Source organism: Callorhinus ursinus, unplaced genomic scaffold (assembly GCF_003265705.2).
Source record: "Callorhinus ursinus isolate GAN/ISIS: 27379988/994484 unplaced genomic scaffold, GSC_fseal_2.0 scaffold15, whole genome shotgun sequence".
In the NCBI taxonomy this organism is placed as follows: Eukaryota; Metazoa; Chordata; class Mammalia; order Carnivora; family Otariidae; genus Callorhinus; species Callorhinus ursinus.
In genome coordinates this window covers 10,839,654-10,862,694 of record NW_027397077.1, presented here as the reverse complement: position 1 = coordinate 10,862,694, position 23,041 = coordinate 10,839,654, and the positions used below count along the sequence as shown (strand labels likewise).

The 23,041-nt window shown below is 46.6% G+C and overlaps 1 protein-coding gene across 1 annotated transcript in view; it reads right to left on the bottom strand.

Moving 5' to 3' along the window:
• CACNA2D3 (calcium voltage-gated channel auxiliary subunit alpha2delta 3) overlaps window positions 1-23,041 on the bottom strand; it is an 876,446-nt gene that overhangs the window by 381,716 nt on the left and 471,689 nt on the right. Inside the window, exon 11 of the mRNA XM_025885299.2 lies at window positions 19,673-19,786. Coding sequence (XP_025741084.1) covers window positions 19,673-19,786 — 114 coding nt within the window. The remainder of the gene's footprint in view (window positions 1-19,672; window positions 19,787-23,041) is intronic.

The window sequence follows — 23,041 nt, the reverse complement described above, 5'->3', positions numbered from 1 at the left end:
TGCACTGCTTGCAAGACAGCAAACAGGTCTGGAAATTAAACGTGAAAAATCAGGGAAGACCCGAGGCCCATCACAGGAAGGGAGAACAGGACCCTGACAGTCCAGCTAATGCCTATAATCACAGTGATAAAGGCTTGTAAATGGCTTCATTCCATGCTGTCACTCCCAGCCCCAGCTGCCCCCCTGCTCCTGCTACCTGCTATGACCTATGTCATGCTTGAGAAAACAGCTCCCACTGTGAGTTCTCTCTTACAGAATGGCCAGATGGGGCGGTTTTGCTCCATTATTTGCGCCTGTAAAGGGAAAATGCCAACAGAAAGATTCATTATGGTCCAGCCCATCTCTGCAAAGCGTTTCTGATTTATTAGGGCATAAACTGCTGTACGGGCTATAATGAGACATAAATGTTCTGGAAGGCCTATGAACTCCAGAAGGAAAGGCCTTGCCATCACACTTCTGTGCACCTAATTTATTAACAGCGTGTGCCGGCACAACCTGGAAAATCCTGCCAACTCCACAGTCTGTGGCAGTCACCTTTGGGGTGGGCAAGGGAAAACAGGGAAATGCGTCCAGCTCAGAGAATTGACAGAGAATGTGTGGGCAAGCTGCATAAAATGGGGAAGGCTTGCATTTTCTCCTCGACTCCTTGGCAGACATTTGGCCAAGCTTACCGTGCGAGAGTGCAGTTTCCCAACTGTGTGATGGGGAGATCAAACCCGACATTTTGTTATTTCACTGTTTCCTTGGCCCTGCATGAACATAGGGGAAAGTGTTTATGTTTACTTCAAAGGAGCCCCAGCCACTGTCTCAACTTCCTCTATCATGTGAGAGATACTGTCTCCAACGTGGTGTATTGGCCCCAGCTTACTACAGCACCCTTTGCGAGACAATTAGCATTTTTGCTCTCTAAACATCACCCTTTCCATTCTAAATTTAGAACAAAAATGAACAAAAGACCAGCCCATTTTTATACTTCCTATGGTTTGCAACCAATTTTTGTTCTTAGATCATAATATGCATGTCTCTTTAATTCAATTTTGGTTGCATGTGCCAAACTTTATGAAAAGAATAAGAGTAGGTAGTGAGCTGCCAGGAAAATATATAACATCCTGACTTGAAATTAGGTATTAGACATTGTATACTTCATGCACTAATGAAAGGAGATCATCTTTTGTCAATGAAACATTCATTTACAAAATACTTCTTGAACATATACCATGTGTTGGAGATCTGAGAGAAACAGACGTGGCCCAACCCAGGACCGACTACATGATTCGTGGGGCCTAGTGCAAAATGAAATTGCGGGTCCCTGGTTCAAAAAGTGTGAAGGATTTCAGGGCAGCAACAACAGAGCATCAAGATGAACCCAGGGCCCTTCTTAACGCTCAAGAGCCCTGAGTGACAATGCTGTAACATGCCCAGGAAGACGGCCCTGACTGTACCATGCAGAGAATATAGCTTAATGAAGGAGCTAAATAATAAGACAATACCCCTGATGAGGATGTCAGAGGCAGACACTAGTGCTCAGAGGGAAAAGAATGCCATATCCCATGTGAAGGCATGACAACACAATGTGGCCCAGGCTGGGGCACAGGGAACAGGAGAGGCAGGCCTGAGTGGAAATTTGAAAGGTGTGTGTGTGCTATTGAGTCAGAAACAGGAACGGGAGCATGGCAAGGGATGGAGCAGCATATGCAGATGTCCTCTGGGGGAGGCTGTGGTGTCTTGGTGCAGAAAAAGCCCAGGTTTGAGGTGAAGCCTGAGGCAGAGTAGATGCCAGACTTCTGCAGGGCCCTGCGGCTAGCCTTGAAGGCACACTGGCGGTGGGCCCACAGTCAACTGGTTCTCTATCATTCATATGGGCCCTCTTCCAGGGTCCTGTCCCCTGCATCAAGTGAATGGAGTGACAAACTGATTTACCAGTAGAGCAATCTGGGCAGGCTTGGTGATGACATTTACTCTTACAACCCCACTAGGAACAGAATGATTTTGTTTTTAACTTAAAAGATGAAGAGTAGGGGGCGCCTGGTTGGCTCAGTTGGTTAAGCATCCGCCTCTGTTTTGTTTTTGTTAAGATTTTATTTAATTATTTGAGAGAGAATAAAGGAGCACAATCAAGGGGGAGTGGCAGAGGGGCAAGCAGACACCCTGCTCAGCAGGGAGACCCTTAACTGACTGAACCACCCAGGCGCTCAAGCAACCAATTCTTGATTTCATCTCCGATCATGATCTCAGGGTCATGGGATCCAGCCCCATTTGGGCATCGTGCTTGCCGCAGAGTCGGCTTGCCCCTCTCCCTCTGCTCCTTCCCCAGAGCTCTCTCTCAAATAAATAAAATCTTAAAAAAAAAAAAAAAAAGATGAAAAGCTCCCCTTGTTGCCGAGCAAATGCCAAGAGTGAGCTCAGAGTGCATTTCTACACCAGAGGAATAAGCCTGTGTAAACAGTGACTGCGATTTTGTCACTGTTATTCAACACTACAAAAGGCCAAGGATGCCTCTTTGAACAATGGCAGAGTCCTGCCCACACATTAACTTCATCATTTCCCATCCCCAGAGCGTTGGGCCCATTGTCCCAAATGCACCCTGTTGGCCAATCCTGGCCTCCTGGACTCTGCCAGGCTGTTCACCCTTGATTAAATATTATTATGAGAAGGGAGAACAAAGGCTAGGGTCTTCTGCCTCTCAGCCACATAGTAATGACTCCGCATGGAAAAAGAGTAGGTACTCAAGGCAAAATGTTTGATTGACCCACTTTTTTTATGAGACCTAATGTATTACTAATATATAAAACATCCTCTCCCACACTCAGAGGATTTGCTTTTTTTGAGGCCTACTGATGATATTTGTTCTTAAAATAAAGGTTGTCCTTAAACACTGCATAATAGATAGTTATGCAGTTATAGATAGTTATAAGATAGTTATAAGAAATCAATAGCCCTTTGAATGTTTGAATAAGAAATTCTTTCTTCATGCCAAATCTGCTTTTTTTTTTTCTTTGCCATCTCAAGTTGGTTACAAAAGTCAAATTTAAAAATGCCCATTTTGATTCCTAATACATGGTCCAAATATTTAGCACAATTTTTCAAAAACCTAGACTGTGTCTCTCCCCATAACTCAGCACAAAGTGGTCTGTTCGTAACAGGCAGTGCACCAGCTACCAGGGTTCAACACCCTGGCTTGATTGAAAGTGAGGCTGCTGTCTCTGAAGGAATGGAGAGAAAATGGAAACCTGTTCATGTAATCAATACACGCCCACACATCCACGACAAATGCCACCTGACCTATTACTGCTTCTTTCAGCCTCTGCCTTGGTGATGATGAATAATCATGGTTACTGATTATATATTCAATTAGCACAAAACAAAACTGCAGATGTCATACTTTAGTCTTAAAGACCAATTCCTATCTTTTACCACATCGAGTGAGGTTCTAGGGTTCCTGAGATTCTAAGATCCCCAACGTTGTATTTTGAAAAAATAGTACAAGGAAAGGTCCTTTCGTGTCACTGTCTCATGAAGGGACTCAATGCAGGGATTTTTAAAACAATGTTCATGGAGCCATGATGCTGTGCCAGCCGGAATAGAGATGAGTGAGTAACACAAGGGGACCTGATCTTTGGGAATTTAAGCCAGGGTGAGTTGCTTCTGCTAAAAACATGAAAGAACGAATCCTTTGGGCAGCAGAGAGTTCATGAATGGCTCTTTGGATGGGAGGAGAATCCAACCCTAGAGCCAAAGAACTGTCCAAAGGTACTCCCACTGGAATTCAGCCACCAACCACACAGGCAGGTTCTTGTAAGGATTCCTCTGCCCCAGGTCCTGGGCCGGACGGAAGGCATTTGATGGCACAAAGTATTTCCAAGTGTGCTGGGGATAAAGCAAGCCTAGGTTGCCCTCACACTGCCAGGCAATTCCCCAGTCACCCTGCATCACGTGTCATAAAACAAGACATCTTTTGTCTTAGGAAAACTTGGTTGAACATCTTTCCAGGCCTTTCTTTCTACATGTATTTCAAGGGATATTTGGAAAGGAGGTGACTTCATAGCAAACAGCGAAAACACCTTTGGTGCCTATGCCCATCAGAAGAGATTCATGACTGCTTAAATTGGGGGAGGGAAATCAGTGGGCATCCCTTCATTTTCTCTATGGCTGTGTCAACAATAGGATTGGGCAGGGCATCTTCATTATCAAATGTAAAAACTGAGGCAGAAACACTCCATAAATGTCACTCTGAATGGCTCCTTCTTGGCTTGGGTTTCATTCACTAATGTGATTTGGAACAGTCTACTTTCCAGTGAAATTTAAGCAGAGCTTTGTTCTAATTTCGGCTATGAATGACTTATTTATGGAGAATAAATTTTTATCTGATATCTTCTGCTATTGGAACTTAATACTCTCTCTTACCTGGTTTGTCTCCGAGACATTTCTTCTATTTCCCTCCCAAGTCAACTTTCCCCACATCTTTGCTGTTACCTTTCAGAGCTCTCTACTGAGCAATTAAAAGAATTTTGAGCTCTCCTTTTACCAATAAGAAATTATTAGAAAAAAAAATGCCCTCTTTTTCTTCATAATTGTCCCTAACAATCAAGTTTGGGATAATACATGCAAAGGTAGATTTCTGTGCACTAGCTCTATGCCATGTATATCCCTTCCTGATTAAATATTCATCCATCTGTTCAAATACACATCTGCCCTCCCATTTCACCATCCACTTGCTTCTCCACCCACCCATCCACCCATGTATTTAACTTTTTCCCAAGTACTAAGGTTACAGATAATGCAGTTCAGAGTCAAAGAAGTCATTCTCTTTGGCCTTGTCACTATTCTCTTCCTATCTCTGGCAGTCTTTCTGGTATTATGAATCTTAGTGATGCATTTGGGGATGGGGGGAATCGTTATGTTTGGGGATTAGTACAGCTACTTTATACATGGTCCTTTACGCAGTCTATGAAGCTAAGGAAAACTGATTTTCTTAGAAGGAATAAAGAAAGAAGTACATAACAAAATAACTTTGTATTGCATTTCCAAGTTCTGTGGCTGTAAATAAAGCTTCGCTCCTGGAGCTAGAAGGCGAACCCCAGAGGACTGACTCGGAGCTCAGTGCTAAGCAACAGACGGCTTGCCAGAGAGATGAATGCATTTCATTATCTTGAGCTGATTCCATAGGCATAATTAGAACTCCTTTGAGAAGTCAACTAATTATGTAATATCCAAAAAAACATGTGAGGATTTCATTTTGGCATTAAGCAGAATCTATCAAACTCTGTTTTAATTTATGATTTCCTATTAGAAGGGAACCAAACAGGACAAGTCATTTCTACAGCAATGGTTTCTGATTAGTACCACCGGATAACATAAAGGTAGAGTTTCTATCTTCCCCGTGGGCCATCGCGGGAGAAAAGGAAGCTTAGATCAGCCCAATATATTATTAGCTGTCCCCGCTGTCCTACAGAAATACAGCTGCAGGTATATTATTTCTGGCTGGGACAATGGTAATGTGAAGTATCAGCAGAGACATCAAATGAACAACCTTTACTAGCTGGCTCGTTTCTCCTTTCTATACTCAGTCTATGGAGCAGGGCGATCTGGCCCAGAGGCGGAGGTTCCAGTGGGAGCCCCGTGTCCCCGCCCACAGCCAGCGTCTCTGTCTCCAGCCTTCCATCCGCAGTGACAAAGAGCATCAGCCGCCTCACTGGCCTCTGGACCCTCCTGCTCCACCCTTTTCCATCTCCAGGGGATCTCACCTCCCAGTCTTGGCCCAGCAAATGGCTTTGGCACTTCCCCCCCCACATAGAAAGGTGAGGAAAATAACGTTGCCGCCGAACCCTTTAAACTGCATTCCTGAGAGTTTCTCAAGTTTGCGTAATAAAAGGCAAACATGAAGTAACAAAGACATTTTTCAACAAGAGGAAAATGTGAGGCAAAACCAGGCAGTTTCATTTGCAGGTAACTTATAAAATGAATGTGACATTCCCCGCCCCCCCCCCAAGCCCAAGTTACTCCTAGAGAAATTAGCTTCAGATGATGCTTAAAAAAAAAAAAAAAAAAAAAAAATGGTGGGGAAGTAAGCAATCCAGTTGCTATGTGACTGCCAGTCAAAAAAAAAAAAAAAAAAACGGTTCAAGAGATTTTTGAAAATTTCTAATGACAGAATTTTTTGGAACATGTAGATTCAGCTTCCCAGGTTCAGAAAGGCAAGGCCAAGGCCTTCAGGATGCGAAGAGACCACGGAGGAGAGGGACGGTAGACGCATGGTCCCAGGGCCACTGCTGGCCTTCCTGCACACGCTGACACCGCTGTCTGGCCATGGCCCTGTCCCCTTCCAGCCAGACGGGCCCCTGCGCCCCTTCCTAAGCCAGCACTCCAGGGAGCCCCTCCCCAGGCCCAGAGCTGGCCCTCCAGAGGAAACCTCTTTGCCATCTCCCTCTCCTGGCAAAGCAGCTGGAGTTAATGAAAGAGTTAATGTGATTTTCCACTCTCCCCGCTTGCTTTGAGGGACTCTGGTGAGAACTGGCCTGATCAAATCACCTTTAGGGAATGGAAAAATCTAACTCCTCACACATGAAGGCAAGCACAGAAAGGAATGCTGGAGATGAACCAAGGCCAGGCTGCATGGAACTGCACCGGCAGGCTGCAAGGAAGGCGCGCACGGACTCGAGGGGGAGCAGAAGGTGGTGGCAAGGCAACCCCTCCTCCTGACTGCGCAGAGACGGCCCTGCTCCCGCGCCCCAACCCGCCCCTGGGGGGCGGGGTGCAGGCCTGGTGTGCACATGGCACGGAGCGGGCTCGGCCCCCATCCATCTCACAGATGTGGCAGCTGGTATGAGTTAGCCGGGCAGTGACCACATTTTGGGGAGAAATCACCCATTGATTTATCACAGGGGCATAAATCATAAATGCATTTAGTTGTCTTCATTGTCTTTCCTGTTATCCTGCCCCTCTGAAGTGAAATGAAGAGGCAGATGTATTATCTGGGATCAATTCCAGATCCCATTTGTGTTTCAAAAAAGAAAGAAAGAAAGAAAAGAAAACCAGGAAGGGTTTCACACAAACCTTCTGCCACAGGTTGATCAAAGTCCGGCGTCCTAAAGACCGAGTCACCACACCGATAGCTCAGAGAAAAGCCTGGGCTTCACATGAGGGGTGGACACCTTAGCCCAGACTCGATGACAGAATGACGGGGGGTCCCACACTGTCCCTAAACACAAGCCAACCCCTTCTCGAGCTCATAGACACCGAGGCCCGCAGAGCCCCAGGACCGTAATAAACTAGGCAAGGTCGTAGAGGTAACAGGGCAGACAGCGGTCAGTCACAGCCTCAAAGTCTAGAATTAAGTCAGTGAAAACAGGGGCCACAGCAAGGGCAGAGAGCAATCCTTCCAGAAAGGTCTAGAGAACTCCTCTTAAGCGTTTTTGCATCCTCAAGATCTCAGGTTCCATCTAGGTCTCTTCAAGGATCCTGTCTCATTTACTTAGTTCCCCTTCTTCTTCAAGAGTTTTGTCCCATGTCCCTCACTGGGTCTGTGGACCAGAAGCTGCTGCCAGGTGCCTTTTCTCATGGTGTTTCCCAAGAAAACCGGAAAGGAGCTACTATTGGCAAGGCCATTTTACAAATTAGAATCTCGGAGAGTCCCACCCCTTTCTCCTGATGTCGGGGGACCAGCTGTCCATCCCTAACTTAAGATGACTCTCCACTGGATATTGTCTTTTAAAGGGGGCCCCAATTATTTTTAATGAGAAAAGCTCATAACAGGCCATTTCCTAAGTTCAGAGGAAGAGAAAGGATCAGGATTTTTAGCAGGGTTGAGATAATCATTCTGTGGGGAGAAAACACATTTCAGTAAGCATCTTTCCTTGGCTTATACAGAAATCCTTTCGTTTGGAGTCTGAACACTCTTCTTTGAAATTCTAAAACCATCATTTTTCTGTCCCATGGAGGCACAGAAACAAATCAGGTGAAAGCAAAATTAAAATGATCCAAATATTAAAAGTCTTAAAGTTTCTATGAGTTCTAAGGATCAGATTCATGAAACCAAGGATCGGGGAGTGCCAAAAAATTCAGGCTTCTGAATCAAAAGGCACCAGACTATTGCCCCCAGCTAGATTCACCCCCTTCAAATCAGAGGGCACTGTGGAAATCTGTTCCAGGGCCTGAGGTTGCCCCAGGAGGCTGCATGGCTGGTTAGCTAATCCTCCCTGTACACCTCACCTTCATTTGCTGGGTCTCTTGCTTTATAATAAGGCCCGTGAGGCAGCAGGCTTCCTACTGGGCAGTTAGCATGTAGCTCATAACAGTCTACCCCAGAGAGACCCCACTGGTCACCACCATCAGCTGCTTTCATCTAGGTAGGAAACCCCGAGGACTGAAGAGTATCACACAGAATCTATTATTAGATTATGGACCAGCGAACGATGAAGCAGAGTCAACTTTACTGCAATGTGGAGAGGGAGGGGGGAGGCCCCTTGGAAGGCTCTGAGCTGAGAGCAGGGCCCACAGTGCAGGTTGCAGTGATGGAACATGTTCAGTAAGCTCTCTATCAACCTCCTCCCTTCATATTTTTTATGGGAATGATTAAGGTAAGGGTAGCCAGGCAGATACCAGGTCGACGGCCAGAACCATTTGGCATTGGGAGCTGCAAGTTTTATCCCCAGATGTTTGAAGAGGGCATATAAGGGTCAGCCTATGGAGAATATTGGATTTCCTGAAATCTACTGGAAACAGGAATTTCATTTATGAGGAATAAAGGTGATTTCGGTGATTTCTCTACCAGTAAAGTTAGCTAAAAAGCAAAGGGCTTCCTTGTGATGGTTATCTAGTATGTTAGAGCCCAGACCCAAAATGCTGCCATTAAAAGGGAAGCAGTAACTAAGATGGCTGGTGGTCAGGACTGGGGATAACTTTAAATCATAGAGTCAGGGTAGGTCTCATTGGAAAGCTGGTGTCTGGACAAGGACATGAAGAAGTGAGGGGTGAGCCACCTGGAAATCTGGGGGAAAAGTGCCCCGGCCAGAGGGAACAGACAGTGCTCATGTCCTAAGGTGACCGTGTGCCCAGCGTGGCCAAGAGCCATGGGCTGTGTGGAAGGCATAGGGCACAGCAGTGGAGAGGAGACTGGGATGAATGGGCACCCATCGGGCCAGGCCCTGTGGGCCTCTCTTGGGACTTCAGCTGAGACTCAGCACAGCCCAGGGAGCCAGTCAGGTCTGCGGGGCAGGGGGGTTCACTGGCAAAATCGGCCTCTGGTTTTCAAAGTGTCTGGCTTCTGTGTGGAGAACAGACTGTGGAGTGCCTTCTGATGAAGCCAATCTATCTGAAGCTTGGGGTGAAATGCGCTTTGATCGAAATTTATGAGCAGGTGCGAGAGCAATAGAGGCTGGAGGAGCACAGCTGGTTTCTAGGCCTGTAGGCTCCTGACCTCCAACACACCGGGGCACGTTTCCAGACAGTAGGGGTGTGCTCTGCTCTCCTCTCAGTACTGCTAAGCACCCCTTCCAGCCCAGCTGAGGATGGAAGTGCAGCAAAGTGGGCAGGAGCTCACCTGACAAGGTGGCGTACCTACAAGACGGGCTGAGTCTGAGCAAGGTGCTCCCAGACGGCCGCTGGGCAGCTTCTGCCAGCTGAGGCACGGAGCCTCAGCCCGGGACTCCTCTGCTGACTTGGCCTGACCAGCTTGCAACCCAAGGTCCCCTACAAGCCGGTGCTTGTGAGGCTTCCCGCCAAAGCATCTGTGGGGTGAGGTTCGCGAAGGGAGCCAATGAGGAAAGAAGATGATCCAAGGCTGCTGACAAGAACCAAACACTTGCAAACCCACTGCACCAGCCACACGCATTCCCAAACCTGCCGTGCCAAGGCCGCATCCTCCTCTGCTTCCCGGCACTGCGGGTGGATGCACCCGCGGAGCTCGGCCTGAGGATGCACTCGCGGAGCCCGGCCCAGAATTCTGCAGACCACAGTCTCTTCTCCATCACTGACGTGCACCAAGCACCTGTTGTCGCCAGGACCTGATACACGTGCCCTGCCCCCGTGACAGCCCTGCGAGGACAGCGTGAATTTTGTGCCGCCCCCTCCTATTTCCTAGATGAGGTTACTAAGCACAGGACATTCAATCACTTGCCCAAAGTCACCCCACTCAGACACAGTGAAGCCTGGAGCCTTAACCACCACTCTAGAAAAGAGGTAACTCATAAAAGCAACACTACTTTGCAAATCTCTTTTTTACATTTCACTAATGCAGACAGGCTGCTTGTCTGAATTGAGGAATGTTAGCTGTTACATAGACTAATTATTTAATGATAGTGAATGACCAAATAGATCTTGTTATATTTTACGGGGTGTCAGAAGTTTACTTCTCTGTATATGCTTTTCATGAAACAGGTAAAAGGAAAGGCTTAAAAATGTTTTTAAAATGCCTCTGAATACTTTAATCTTCTTATAAGTCAACCAAGACACTGCATAAGATTAATCCATTTTCAGGGATAAAAATTTCCTTTCTATTTTCCACATCTGAAAAACTATGGCTACACCATCTTGAATTCACCCAGTACCACTGCATTCTAACTATAACAGAAGATTTTAACAATACGAGTGCTTATCAATCATGGTGACAATGATGAGGATATAGCATCACCAGCACTGATCTTGCTAGCACATCATCTCATTTCATTCTAAAGAACACTGCAAGGTGTGTATAATTAACCCTGATAGACAGATGTGGGGGACAGACTTGTCAGCATCCAGACACCACCCTCTTTCCGTTAGACAGCGCTGCTTCTCTACGCTTGCGCACTCACCAAGAGCCCTATCCAATAGACCAAGAGGAATAAAACCCAGGAAATTAGACCTTGACATATCATTAGCTTGCAAACAAGGCTGAACTTATTCAGCAAGCTTCCAGTTCTTACTGGGTGTGCCGGTTAATAAGCTAGAGTTGCCTCAGCACCAAATCCACCAGGCTTTATGAGACTGAGGCTGAGGCTGGGGCTCTGCAAACCACATTTCTGCTTTGCCAGCCATTTCTGGTGAGCCTCTGCCGGAAGGGTCAACAGGGGGAAACTGCAAGGTTGGAGGAAGGACATGGAACTCGCTCCCTCCAGTTTGGTTCCTGTGGGCTTCTGGTTCCCAGTGCCATCACTCCAGCAAGGCTCCTTGCCCTGGCCAGGGACAGTTCATCCCCCCCATAGCAGCGAACGAAGCTGGTTTATAGTTCTCCCAACACTCACAGAATCGGGTCCATCCCCTCCAGAGACCCCAGCACCCCCTCTTCAAAAGCCTGCCCGCCATTCCAACCAGTGTGCCCTTCTCAGAGGTCAGGGTCCCAGCACCCAAGTCCTCTCCTCCCAGCTTCTAAGTTTTACTAATGACCTCTCCTCCTCCCTTCCCCTCTCCTGCTTGCCCCCACCAGCCATAGGGTAGTAAACTTGCTACTTCCGTGACACCCTATACCTCTTCTGTTGCCCTTTCTGGTCAACGATTCTTAACATTAAATTCTCTCTGGTAAAATAATTTTAGGGTTTCTGCCCCTGAATGGACCCTGCCTGATCCATTGGGAACACACCCATGCCATGTGGCATTTCTCAGCACGCTCTAGCGTGGATGGTCTTCACCTGCCGGGCCATGGAGGCGGCACTAAGACCCTCCTGACTCACAAAGTGTGGCCAGTGAGCCACCTATCAAAATGTCAATCCCAGGGCTGCACCTGCAAAGTAGGACCCAGGAAACATTTTTTTTTTTTTTTGCAAGTGCCTCCAACCACCAACCGCTCCATTTGGGTGCATTCTGACATGAGTCAGGATCAAAGACCCCCCAGTTTCATAGCTGTGCACTCTGGGTGAGTAGCTCCATCTCCCTGAGCCTGAGCTCCCTCCCCTGTAAGGTAAGAATGGCACTCGGAGAGTCTACCCCACAAGGCAGAGCTAAGAATGACATGAGCAGAGAAAGCATTTGACTCTGGGTTTTTTGTTGTTTTTTTTTTAAAGATTTTATTTATTTATTTGACAGAGAGAGAGAGAGAGACACAGTGAGAGAGGGAATATAAGCAGGGAGAGTGGGAGAGGGAGAAGCAGGCTTCCCGCCGAGCAGGGAGCCCGATGCGGGGGGTTTAGCATGGAGACGTTGGGGGTAGAGAAGATAGGAAGAAATGCGCACCGTCCCCTACCTGCTTCCTCAGGACAGTGGTGCCTGGCTGGAGGCCAAGGCCCCAAGGCCGAGCCCGCGAAGAGAAGCAGCACTCACTGTGACAGAGAAAGGCAGAGCCCCTGACATGAAATGATTTTTCCATGGCTGTCAGCAGCCATGCATCAGTGGGCCTCGTTCCTGACTTGTCTCATCATGTTCTTCTTGCTGGAGTCACAGGATGTCTAATACCAGCAAAAGTAATTAAAAATAAACCGGGAGACAGCGAACCATTTCAACCCTCCCTTTGGTGGCAAGGAGGGCCTGCGTGCACTCTCCCCACAGTGACTGAAAATGCCCTTTCCTGTCATACCGTTGACTGACCACGAGAAATGAATGTTCCTGCTATTTTCCTAAGACAGCTTTAGGATTTATCAGCCTTGAAAAGATACAGCCAACGACACAAACTGACCCAAAACTTTCGGACCAAAATGTGACTTCTGTCGGGGAAGGATTGAGGGACAGAGGGACGGAGGGAGGGAGGAAGAAGACAGAGAAATGTAACCACCCAACTGAGCCCTGAAATCAAAGAGCTGAGGGACACAGAGGCATCTTGGAGCATTCAAAGGAAGCTGAAAAAAAAAAAAAAAAAAAAAAAAAGAAAAGAAAACTATCTACTTATTACCTACCGCCTGCCCCCACTGAAATCAATGATGAGGAGGAGTCAGTACAAAACCGCACGCCCAGCCGGGCCCAGCCTCACAGACTGGTTCCCCATACAGTAGTCAGGCAGTACTGCCAAAAACAGTCAGCACACGTCTCTCCCCCGTGCACGAGACTCCCACGGCTCCTCACTGCCCTTGGACACAACCAAAGCTCCATACTGTGCCCATCAAGGTGTGCAGGAGCTAACGCCCACCTATCCTGCCAGCCAGCCCCCCCACCATGGCGCTGTCCCCACACCCACCAGGCTCCCCCCACCTGCTCTTCATCCAGTTCCTCACGCGCACCCAGCTGCTCCTCCACGGGGTCCTGGGAAACACTGTTCCCTCCGTCCTGCCCAGCTCCTTTGACTCACATGTGCTCTCTGCAGGGAGACTTCCCTGGACCACCCCGTTCTCTGTCTCAGGCTGTTGCTTGTCTCCTTCGGCAGATTCATCATGGATTCTAACCAACTGGTCTTTTCACTTGTTTGTTATCTGTGATCTGCTATCTGCTGTCGGGATCTGCTTAGAGCTATCATGTCAGCTCCATGCTCCTGGGCTCTGGTACAGTGGCCTGGGACACGGTGGGTTCTCCGTACAAATCCGTTGAATGAATGAACCACACCCCTCACACACCATATGGCTACTTCCTTCCTTCTACTTCCCCTGTCAACGTCCTCTGCCACCCTCCAGCCCCCACATTCATCTGGTTCTGTGGCATGAGGGGGACAGCCAGAGTACAGGTCGGGTGGGGGCAGCAAGAGCACATGGTGACCCCTCACCTATAAGCGGTACGACCTAAACTCCTTCCCCAGTTGCTGTTTTGGGTAAATCCCTTCTCCTCTTACCAGCTCAAGGGAAGGCAAAGAAAGAGCTTTGTAAAATCACTGGAAAGTCGGAAAAGGAAACAATGTAGTTTAGGGAAAAGAAGAAAGAAAAACTCCCTTCTAGATTGTTTGAGACTATTTCAGAGCTGGGTTCTTAAAAGGATGAGCATGGACTCAGCTCAGAAACTCTGCTCCCCAGAATGGCACAGGTCCTGTGGAAAGATGAAGAGGGAGGGGTACTTGAACTTTCCAAAACCACCACAGGGGCACTAAGAGCTCAGCCTTCCAGCACCTCAAGGCTACAAAGACATGGCTGGCTTGAGGCTTCAGCTTCCAAATTATGCCGAGGGAGGGAGGCCTGGGGCAACTGTCCTCCCGTTTGTTCTGGACGTAAATGATAATAGGACACACAGCACACATAACCAAAGCTCCTTCTTGGAGATTTCTGTGACACCAGGTCAAAGGACAGTGACCTCCAACAGTGTTTCCAAAGGTGCTCCAAAGCCAGACCCCAAACCATTCGGTGATCAAGGGCTTCCCCTGGACCCCTAACAAAGAGCCGTTCTGGCCCCACCCCTCCATGCCACCCCCACCAGCTCACCAAGGATGCCTCAGGACACCTGAACCCTGCTTGTCTCTCTAAGGGCCTCACCATGACAACCGTCTTCCCTTTTGTTCTGGACGCAAATGGTAATAGGACACACGGCACACGTAACGAAAGAGCAAGCACCTTTGAGGCTCTTTCTAAAAGAGGAAAACCATTTAGTTACACCCAGACAGCCTCCACCTGAGGCCATCCACTTGCCATCCGATTACTCTCTGCCTGCAGCCACAAGGAGTTCCAAATCTTTGACATTCCGCAGACCCCCCCACACTTGGGGGTGGGAAGGCCAAGGAAAAGAACTTATTTTCTGGGTGACAATGTGTGTGGTATGGATGGACAGCTCTTCCTGGGACCTAAGGCTGTTTTGTTTTGCTTTTCCCTTCAGCACGTCTGCATCCAGGTTCAGGGAACAGCCTCCGTGTTCGATGCTGGCTTGTCAGTTCAGCTCCAAATGCTAGTTGTGGAACCCTGACTCAGTTATGTGACCTCAGTTTCCTCTTTGGTATAAAGGGGATAGAGGAGGGCTCGCCTCTTGGGTTTCTGTGCGAATTAAATGTACGTGAAGCATTTAGAATGGCTCCTGCCCCTTGGCATTTGATAAGAATTAGCTCTCATTCGTTTTGTATATACATTTTGGCACAAGAAAGTAGTTGAATGCATTCTCTCGTTGAGGGAGAGACTCAGGCTCAGGGAAGTGTAGGGAGCATCCCGGTGCTGCCTGCCCTCCTCATCACAGACCCACGTGAAGGACGGATTGTGCAGGGACGTGTAGCAGGCACAGAAGGGTCACTGTCCACACTACACGCCCAGGCAAGTTTCCACTGTTTCACCTGCAGCTGAAGCCAGTCGAGACATAGTGTGTTATGTGGCGGCTGCAGCCACATCTCCCTCCCTGGGATATCACACACAGCAAAGAGAGTGGTTAGCCCCCGAGCAGGTGGATTCTGACAGGCATCCCAGGGATCCCGCTATCCTTGGATTCAGGGAGTCTCTGGCTTCCTGTGTCTCAGCCAAGAGGGAATGTGATTCTCTCTGGGGTGTTCCCTTTGTTACTCAGGTGACATGAAAGCTGTGACACTGCCACGTGCCCCCGTCACCACCAAAACAGGATTCAAGCGCATCCGCCTTCTGAACGGCCCCAGCGTCATGTCCTGCATCCCCGCCCTGGTGGCAGCACTGAAGGAAAAGGGGAAAAACAGGAACTACTCGGACCAGGAGAGCAGAAAGCACTACTCCAAACGTGGGAGAGACCCCGAGGCATGGAGAGAGGGATTTGCCATCAAGGATCTCACCCCTCTGCCACTGATTATGTGGCTAGTATAGTTCATTCAAATGGAAAAGAGCAGTGGAAAGGAAGCGAAAAACCACCAAGACCATCCTCTGTTGAATTCAACTGTTGGATTTCCAAGGGCAACTCAATGACTTTTAACAACACACCGGTTGATTCCTTTAAATCAGGGGTTGACGAACAGGCCTTCCTATAGGGCTAGATTCCTTAAATTACTTTCCTACCATTTTCTTACCCATCCACTTTCCACTCTGTCTTATGCAGCAAGAAAGGTAATGATAAATCATTCCATGACCTTCTGCTGCTTTTTTTTTTTTTTTTAGTTCGCTTGGAAGAGCAACTATATAGGTGGCAGGTATGACCATTTATTCTAATTTAAATGCAGGCAGCTTTATTTCTTGAGCAGATCCTGGAATGAGTCCCTTCCGTGTTGAGAAGTTCATTTTTTATTCCAAGTATGTAAGAGCTGCTGTTAAGCTGCTAACCAATGGATATTAGGCAAAAGTAAATGGCATCCAATAAATGAATAAATAGCTCCTCATTTCTGCCCTTGGAAATAAAATGCTGGCAAGGGACACATTGCACGGCAATCATGATGCTTGCTGTCTTCGGACTCACGGCTAAATCACCAATAATGCATTCCTTTTACCAACTCATTCTAAAATGTTTTATTAAGCAGTTGCCTTGAACGAGGCCCTGGTTAGGTGATAGATAGCTTTAAAAAATGACACCCACAAGTGCCTCCTGGCCTGCTCCCCACTTCCTTCAGCTTTCCCCTTCTGGGAACCCATCTGCCATACTGTAGGCAAATCCAGGCTACTGCACTGAGGGGAGACACCTCACAGTGTGGCCCTGGAGGGTTAGAGACCACGGGGAGAGGCAGGTCTTTGGGAGGAGAACCCAGACAGCCCAGCCAAGCTCCCAACTTCCTGCAGCTTCATCAGTGATTCTACCTGACACCACGTGGAGCAGAATCATCATCCAGTTAACCCACAGAATTGCAAGAAAGAATAAATTGTTCTCTTAAGCAATGAGGTTTGGGGAGGTTTTATTATATTGCCATGATAAATGATTTCCTCTCCTTTTCCCCTTCTCCTTGCTTCTTCTATTAGTTTTCTATTGCTGCATCACATGTTGCCACAAATGTAGTGGCTTAAATAAACACACATTTGCAACCCCCCAGTTTCTTTGTGTCAGGAGTCTGGGTACAGCTTAGCTGGGTCTTTTGTCTGTGATCTCACAAGGCTGCAATCAAGGTACTGACTGGGCTGTGCTTTCATCTGGAGGCTCAATTGGGGAAGAATCTGCCTCCAAGCTCATTCAAATTGTTGGCAGGATTCATTTCCTGTGGCTGTAAGACTGAGGGCTCAGCTTTTTACTGGCTGTTAGCTGGAGGATGTCCTCAGGTCCTAGAGGTTGTCCCCAGCTCCTTGCTGATGAGCTTCTCCAAAACCTGCTTACTTTGTCAAACTGGCAAGGAGAACCTCTCTGCCCTCAGGGAGTGTCCAAGCCCTCTTTTAAGGATCTTCTAAGTATAGCTCACCCAGGATATCCTTTTTGATTAGCTCAAACCAACTAACTTGAGACCTTGATTATATCTACAAAATCCTCTCACCTTATTATATTATATTGGTTAGAAACAAGTCTCAAGGCCCACTCATACTCAAGGTGAGGAGATTATATAGGGGGTAAACACCTGGGGGCGGGAATCATGAGGCCACCCTAGGGTCTCTATGCCACACTTCTCAGCAGCGCTGGGATATGGTGCATGGTGGTGGTACTGTTCAGAGATATAGAATCTGTCCTCAAGGACTCAGCAAACCAGTGAAGATGAAAGATAGGCCTAGAAGTAATTACAGTGCTGGACATGAACCTAAACCAACCCTAGGACAACCCTGAAGGTGTCTGAAGTTTAGGGCTCAAGCAGACAAGATGGCCTCTGACTGGAAGGGAAGAGAGAAAGATTTGGGCAGCACCTAGACAAAAGAATGAAGCCCCAGAATCTGGGGAATACAAGCCCTGCCTGGGAAGCAGCAAGTACCTGTCAATCCAGAACTCCATCCCTGTGGGCATGTCAAGCACAGGAACGAAGCAGGCTGGGAGGAGAAGACAGAATGGAGAGGTCATGGTCAAAAGCAGAATGCACCTGCCATCTCTGGGGACAGCCATGTCTCAGCTCCAGGCTTTTTTTTTTTTTTTCCATATAAGAATGTTGGCTCCCAAGTGCCAAGTGTACCCATTTATGAGAGAAACTAAAACTTTAAAATTTTATATACTCTCTCCAGACTTTTAAATGATGATCAGTAATTGGCAATTTTTTAAACAAAGTATGAGCCAAGAAACACATACTTTTGCCCTGGATTTGACTGAGGGAACAGGTTCCTGTAAAGTAAACAGAGGGATCAAAAGTAGACAAGCCCACGGAGGAACCAAATGCTGTTCCTTGGGCTGTTTCTTACTTCCGGGAGTCCTTCCCCAAGTATGCAGCATCCACATCACCTGGGAACTTGTGAGAAATACACATTCTCAGGCCCCAGCCAGCCCTACTGGATCAGAAACTCCCAGGATGGGGTGAGCAGTTGGTGTTGGAACAAGTCCTCCAGATGATTCTGATGTTCATTCAAGCTTGAGAACCATGGTCTTATGGTAATCACATGCCAGTCTTCAGATCATTTTCCTTTCTTCTGAATCTACTTCCTGTTTCTCTAATCTCGAAGATTGCCAACTACAGCATGATAGAACCCTCTACTAAATATCTAATGTTCAGAATAACAGAGAAAGATAACTGCTTAGACATTGCACTTCATCTCCCTTTAACACAGTGCTAAAAGATGCTAAACACATCTTCCTCTAACACACAGGGACCCATGCAGACTCATTACCTGAACCTCCACACAGAAGTCATCAAGAAGAATGTGTACGTGTATGTATATGAATGCCATAGAACTTTCCAGAATAGAGCAGGAGGGACGGGATCCTGCTATTAATTTCTAATCATAGAAGACTTGCTTACTACAAAAAGCAAATTTGCTTCGACTTGAAATACTCTATAAGTAGGTAAAACTCCTTGAAAATGTTGAAATTTCCAATATCCTGGTTCCAATTAATCCAAGAAAGCACCTGGCCGAAAATCAATATTGTACCTTTGGCAAGATATGTGTAAATTTGTGTTTTATCTGAAGAATTGTGACTTTGAAGCCCTCATTCTCTGCCTCTCCCTGCAAGTAAGGAGCGGATGTTTAAATACCAATATTACTGGGGCAACTGCTATCCAACAAGTATCACCACATGGGAAGGATTTATAGAATTCAGTATGTGAGACTCATCTGATAATTTATTCGGTCTTAATGGAGCCGCTTAGGAAAAGCCCCCTTCACAACTGCTAAGCTGCTGATTGGTGCCCACTGGAGGAACTTATTAAAAACATGGATTACTGAACCACATCCTTAGATGTTTTGATTCTGTAGATATGGGATAGAGTACAAATATCCATAATTTAAAAATCTCCCCAGAGAATTCAAACTAGCTCACAGCTTGAGGAATGTCTGGGTTTAGGCACTCAGAGGCACCAAAAATGTTAATATTCATCATTGATATCCTAACATATGTGTTCATCAGATAAATAAATGTCAACCTGGAAAGCAAAGAAGGAATTAGAATAGAGAACAAGCTTTGACGAGGGTGGGGAAAAACCCATGGGGGATGGAGAGAAGCTTCTGGGTGGTAATGAGGGTGCAGAAGGAGGAACCATAGAGAAACAGAAACATCCAGGAGATGATTGTATGGTCAACATGGCTGACTTCACCATCTGTAGATGCTGGACTCACCAAGCAGCTCTGGCTCCATGGAAAACAAAAGTGCTGCCCAATATGGGCGAAGCACCCTTCTCAATGAATCATTTCACTGAACATGTTAACCGTGTCTTTATGGATTTCTTCTCTCCTCCAAAAAAAGTTTCATTTTGAAAACAAGGAAAGCCATCATATTCAGTTTGGTCAATCAGAAGGCACAAGACTGACAAACCATAGGTCATTATGAGATTAAATCTAGATGGGTGCCTAACCCTGGACAACCTGGGCATTACAGTATAACACAATTCTCCATCAACTGTGCTGCGCGGCCGGCATCAGCAACATACCTTGCGATCTGGCCAATTGTATTTAGCAAAGATAGTATCATAGGTGTCCACCGCCCCATCAGTGATGAGCATGATGGCCTGGCTGCAGATGCTTCCTTGTCCTGTGTGGTTGAACTGTGGGAAGAAACAAGTTCGAACTAAAAAACACACATAACATAACATAGCATAATAAAAAAAAAAAGCCAAAATAACCCCAAATAAATAAATAAAATAAAATAAAAAACACACCAGAGAGTTCTGTACATCCATGAGACTTCAGAGGCATGAGGGCTTGGGAAGCCTCTCAAAACAAGAGCTTGTTCTGCAAAACAGAACCTACATGATAAGCTTTTCCCCATGCATTCACCCTATTTGCTTTGACAAATTGGAACTACATATTGGCCTCAGAGGGGATTTCTGAAAAACCCACGCAAGGTGGGAAGTGAGATTCTAGGGCAAATAACCTGTCTTAGCTTCAAGCACAGATACTGCCACAGAATATAAGCCCCTAAGGCATTGGCACAGTCACCCTTTAGGAACACATGAGCCGCAGAATACAAGGCAGGCAATGTCTCTTTCAAAATCTAAAGGAGTCTGGTTTGATGCATTATATAATACAATCAACAAGGTTTTCGACACATGGAGAATAAAATGTTTTCAGGAACATGCCAATTCAGACTAGAAGCCTAAGCACTCCTTGTAGGGTTTGTTTTAAATATATATTTGTTTGCATGTAACATTACATATTAATTTATATACATTATTGAAATTCCAAGATTGTGCCCACTGGTGTGCAAAACCCTAAATTTCTTCAATATTCAGTTTTATGTGGCATTGTAAAAGCTCCCAGCCTTCATGAGTGGTAGACTGGGGTAGACTAGTCACCAGAACTCGGTGTCCTTCCCTTGAATCAGGGGTGAAGAATTCCCTTAATGAATGCTATTAATGCTGCAATTCAAAGTAACACCAGGTCCTTTAAAAAACCCTACAGTTGGAGCACCTGGGTGGCTCAGTCGCTTAAGCATCTGCCTTCATCTCAGGATCCTGGGATCAAGACCCGTGTTGGGTTCCCTGCTCAGTGGGGGGGTCTGCTTCTCCCTGTACCTCTGCCCTCCCCTCCACTCATGCTCTCTCTCGCACACGCGCACGCTCTCTCTCTCTTTCTTTCTTTTTTTTAAAGATTTTATTTATTTATTTGAGAGAGAGAATGAGATAGAGCATGAGAGGGGGGAGGGTCAGAGGGAGAAGCAGACAGCCTGCTGAGCAGGGAACCCGATGCGGGACTCGATCCCGGGACTCCAGGATCATGACCTGAGCCGAAGGCAGTCGCCTAACCAAGGGAGCCACCCAGGCGCTCTCACTCTCTCTCTTTCAAATAAATAAAATTTTAAAATAAATAAATAATCAAAATCAAAAACCCTACAATTAACAAGACAGTGCTGAGGCATGAAAACACAAAAAAGTCTTTAACTTTCAGTAGTGAAAACTCCCACCATTATAATTGGTGAAGTTTATTCATTAATTCTAAAATTATTTACTAAGTGCCCACACAGAGCTGGGGATGAAACATGCAAAAATCCCTTCCCTCCTGTAGTTTATAATTCTACGTAGGGAGACATATAGAAACGAAGTAAATAAGTCAATTTTGTTGTATGTGTGGTAACAGTGATGTTAAGAAACAAAAAGAAAAAAGAAAAAAGAAAGCAGAGCAGGGGGATGGGAAATGGGGAGGGGGCGACTTTAGAAAAAATAGGGAAGACCTCACTGAGAAGGTGACATATGAGTGACACCTGCAGGAGGTGAGTATCTGGAGGAGGGATGTCCCAGAGAGCGCCAAGAGCACATGCAAATGCACTGAGTGGGCACGTTCCATCTGTTGACCAAGGCACAGGGGAAGGATGGAGACTGTTCTCGGATTTGCTGCTGGTTCCTGCAGAAGCAGAGAGCTAATAAAGCATTCAAGTTGAGATTTAATGCCTAGGCTCTGTGTACTTAGAGTTCTGATGTAGAGATTGAAGTTGCAACTTGAGAGAGAAGACTATAACTAACTGGATGAATGAATGGATAGAAGGATGGATGGATGGATGGATGGATGGATGGATGGATGGATGGATGGATGGAAGGAAGGAAGGAAGGAAGGAAGGAAGGAAGGAAGGGAGGAAGGAAGGAAGGTGGGCAACAAGTTTTAACTTACTGAAGACTAGCCCCTGAGGTAGGTACTATCATTACTGGCATTTTACAAGTGGGGAATTTGAGGCAGAGATTAGTTAACTTGCCCAAGGTCACACAGCTCCCATCTGTAATGGCCAGGATTTAAACCCAGGCAGTCCAGCTCCAGAATCTACTCCCAGATCCAGCACACTCTATGGCCTCCCAATAATGAGATGAAGGTCCTTGAGCAGATGGAGATGCATGGAAGGGCTCCATAAATGCTCATTTCCTTCCCCTGCTTCTTCCTCCCTCCATCCTTTCCAGAGTTGTAGGGTCACATGGAGTCATCAGATCCCCCACCGAGAGTGAGTGAGTGAGTACTCCTCAAAATGTATGCCTTAGGCACTTGCTTCACTGCAGTCCTGGTCCTGGCAGCTACTCCTGCAACTCAGACTGGACCGGAGCCCGGAGTCCTTGAGTTAATGAGCAGATGTGGCCCATGATGTAATATCATAGAAATTCTCAGGTATGTACAAATATTTGAGAACTAAAGCCCTCATACACAACTACAATTCTACTGTCTTTATCAATTTAACATACTATTCCAGAAAACTCTTGTCCAGGAAGATAAAAATTGCCAACAAATTTATTGCTTATTCCAGGAACATCCTGAAAGGCCCATCAACTCTCCAATAGAAACTATCACGGGACAATTTATAACCTAAGACTCTTTAAACCCCTGACCTCAAAATCTTCCCTCTGCTGCATCCACCAATCCTAAACTAGAATATTAGGATTCTCACCCAGTCGTAACCATGCCTTTTCCTTCTCCTCCACTCTGAAAGACCCACCTTCAACCAACCTTCATAGTCTCAATAAATGGCGGTGTCCCTTCTACTCTGAGACACTGCTAAGATTCTATCGTCATGGTGCATTTTCTTCCTTGCTGCGGTAAGAAGAAATATCCCTGTGGTCCTGTCCTATCAACAGGTTGTTCTGGCAATGTTTTGGGGGAGCCTGCATTCAACACCGTCTTCAGATCATTGAATAAACCCAGCAGTGGGCCACTAAATAAAGGTGATCTCTGCTTCAGTTCACAGAGGCTGAAGAAAGGGGAAAAAAATCAAGACACCTTGGGACTGTTGTTCATGCAACTCATTGGAAAGCATCCTGGCAATATTCTCCCAAACGAAAGGCAAGAAAGAGAGGGAAATGAAGATATCTGAATAATGTAGACTG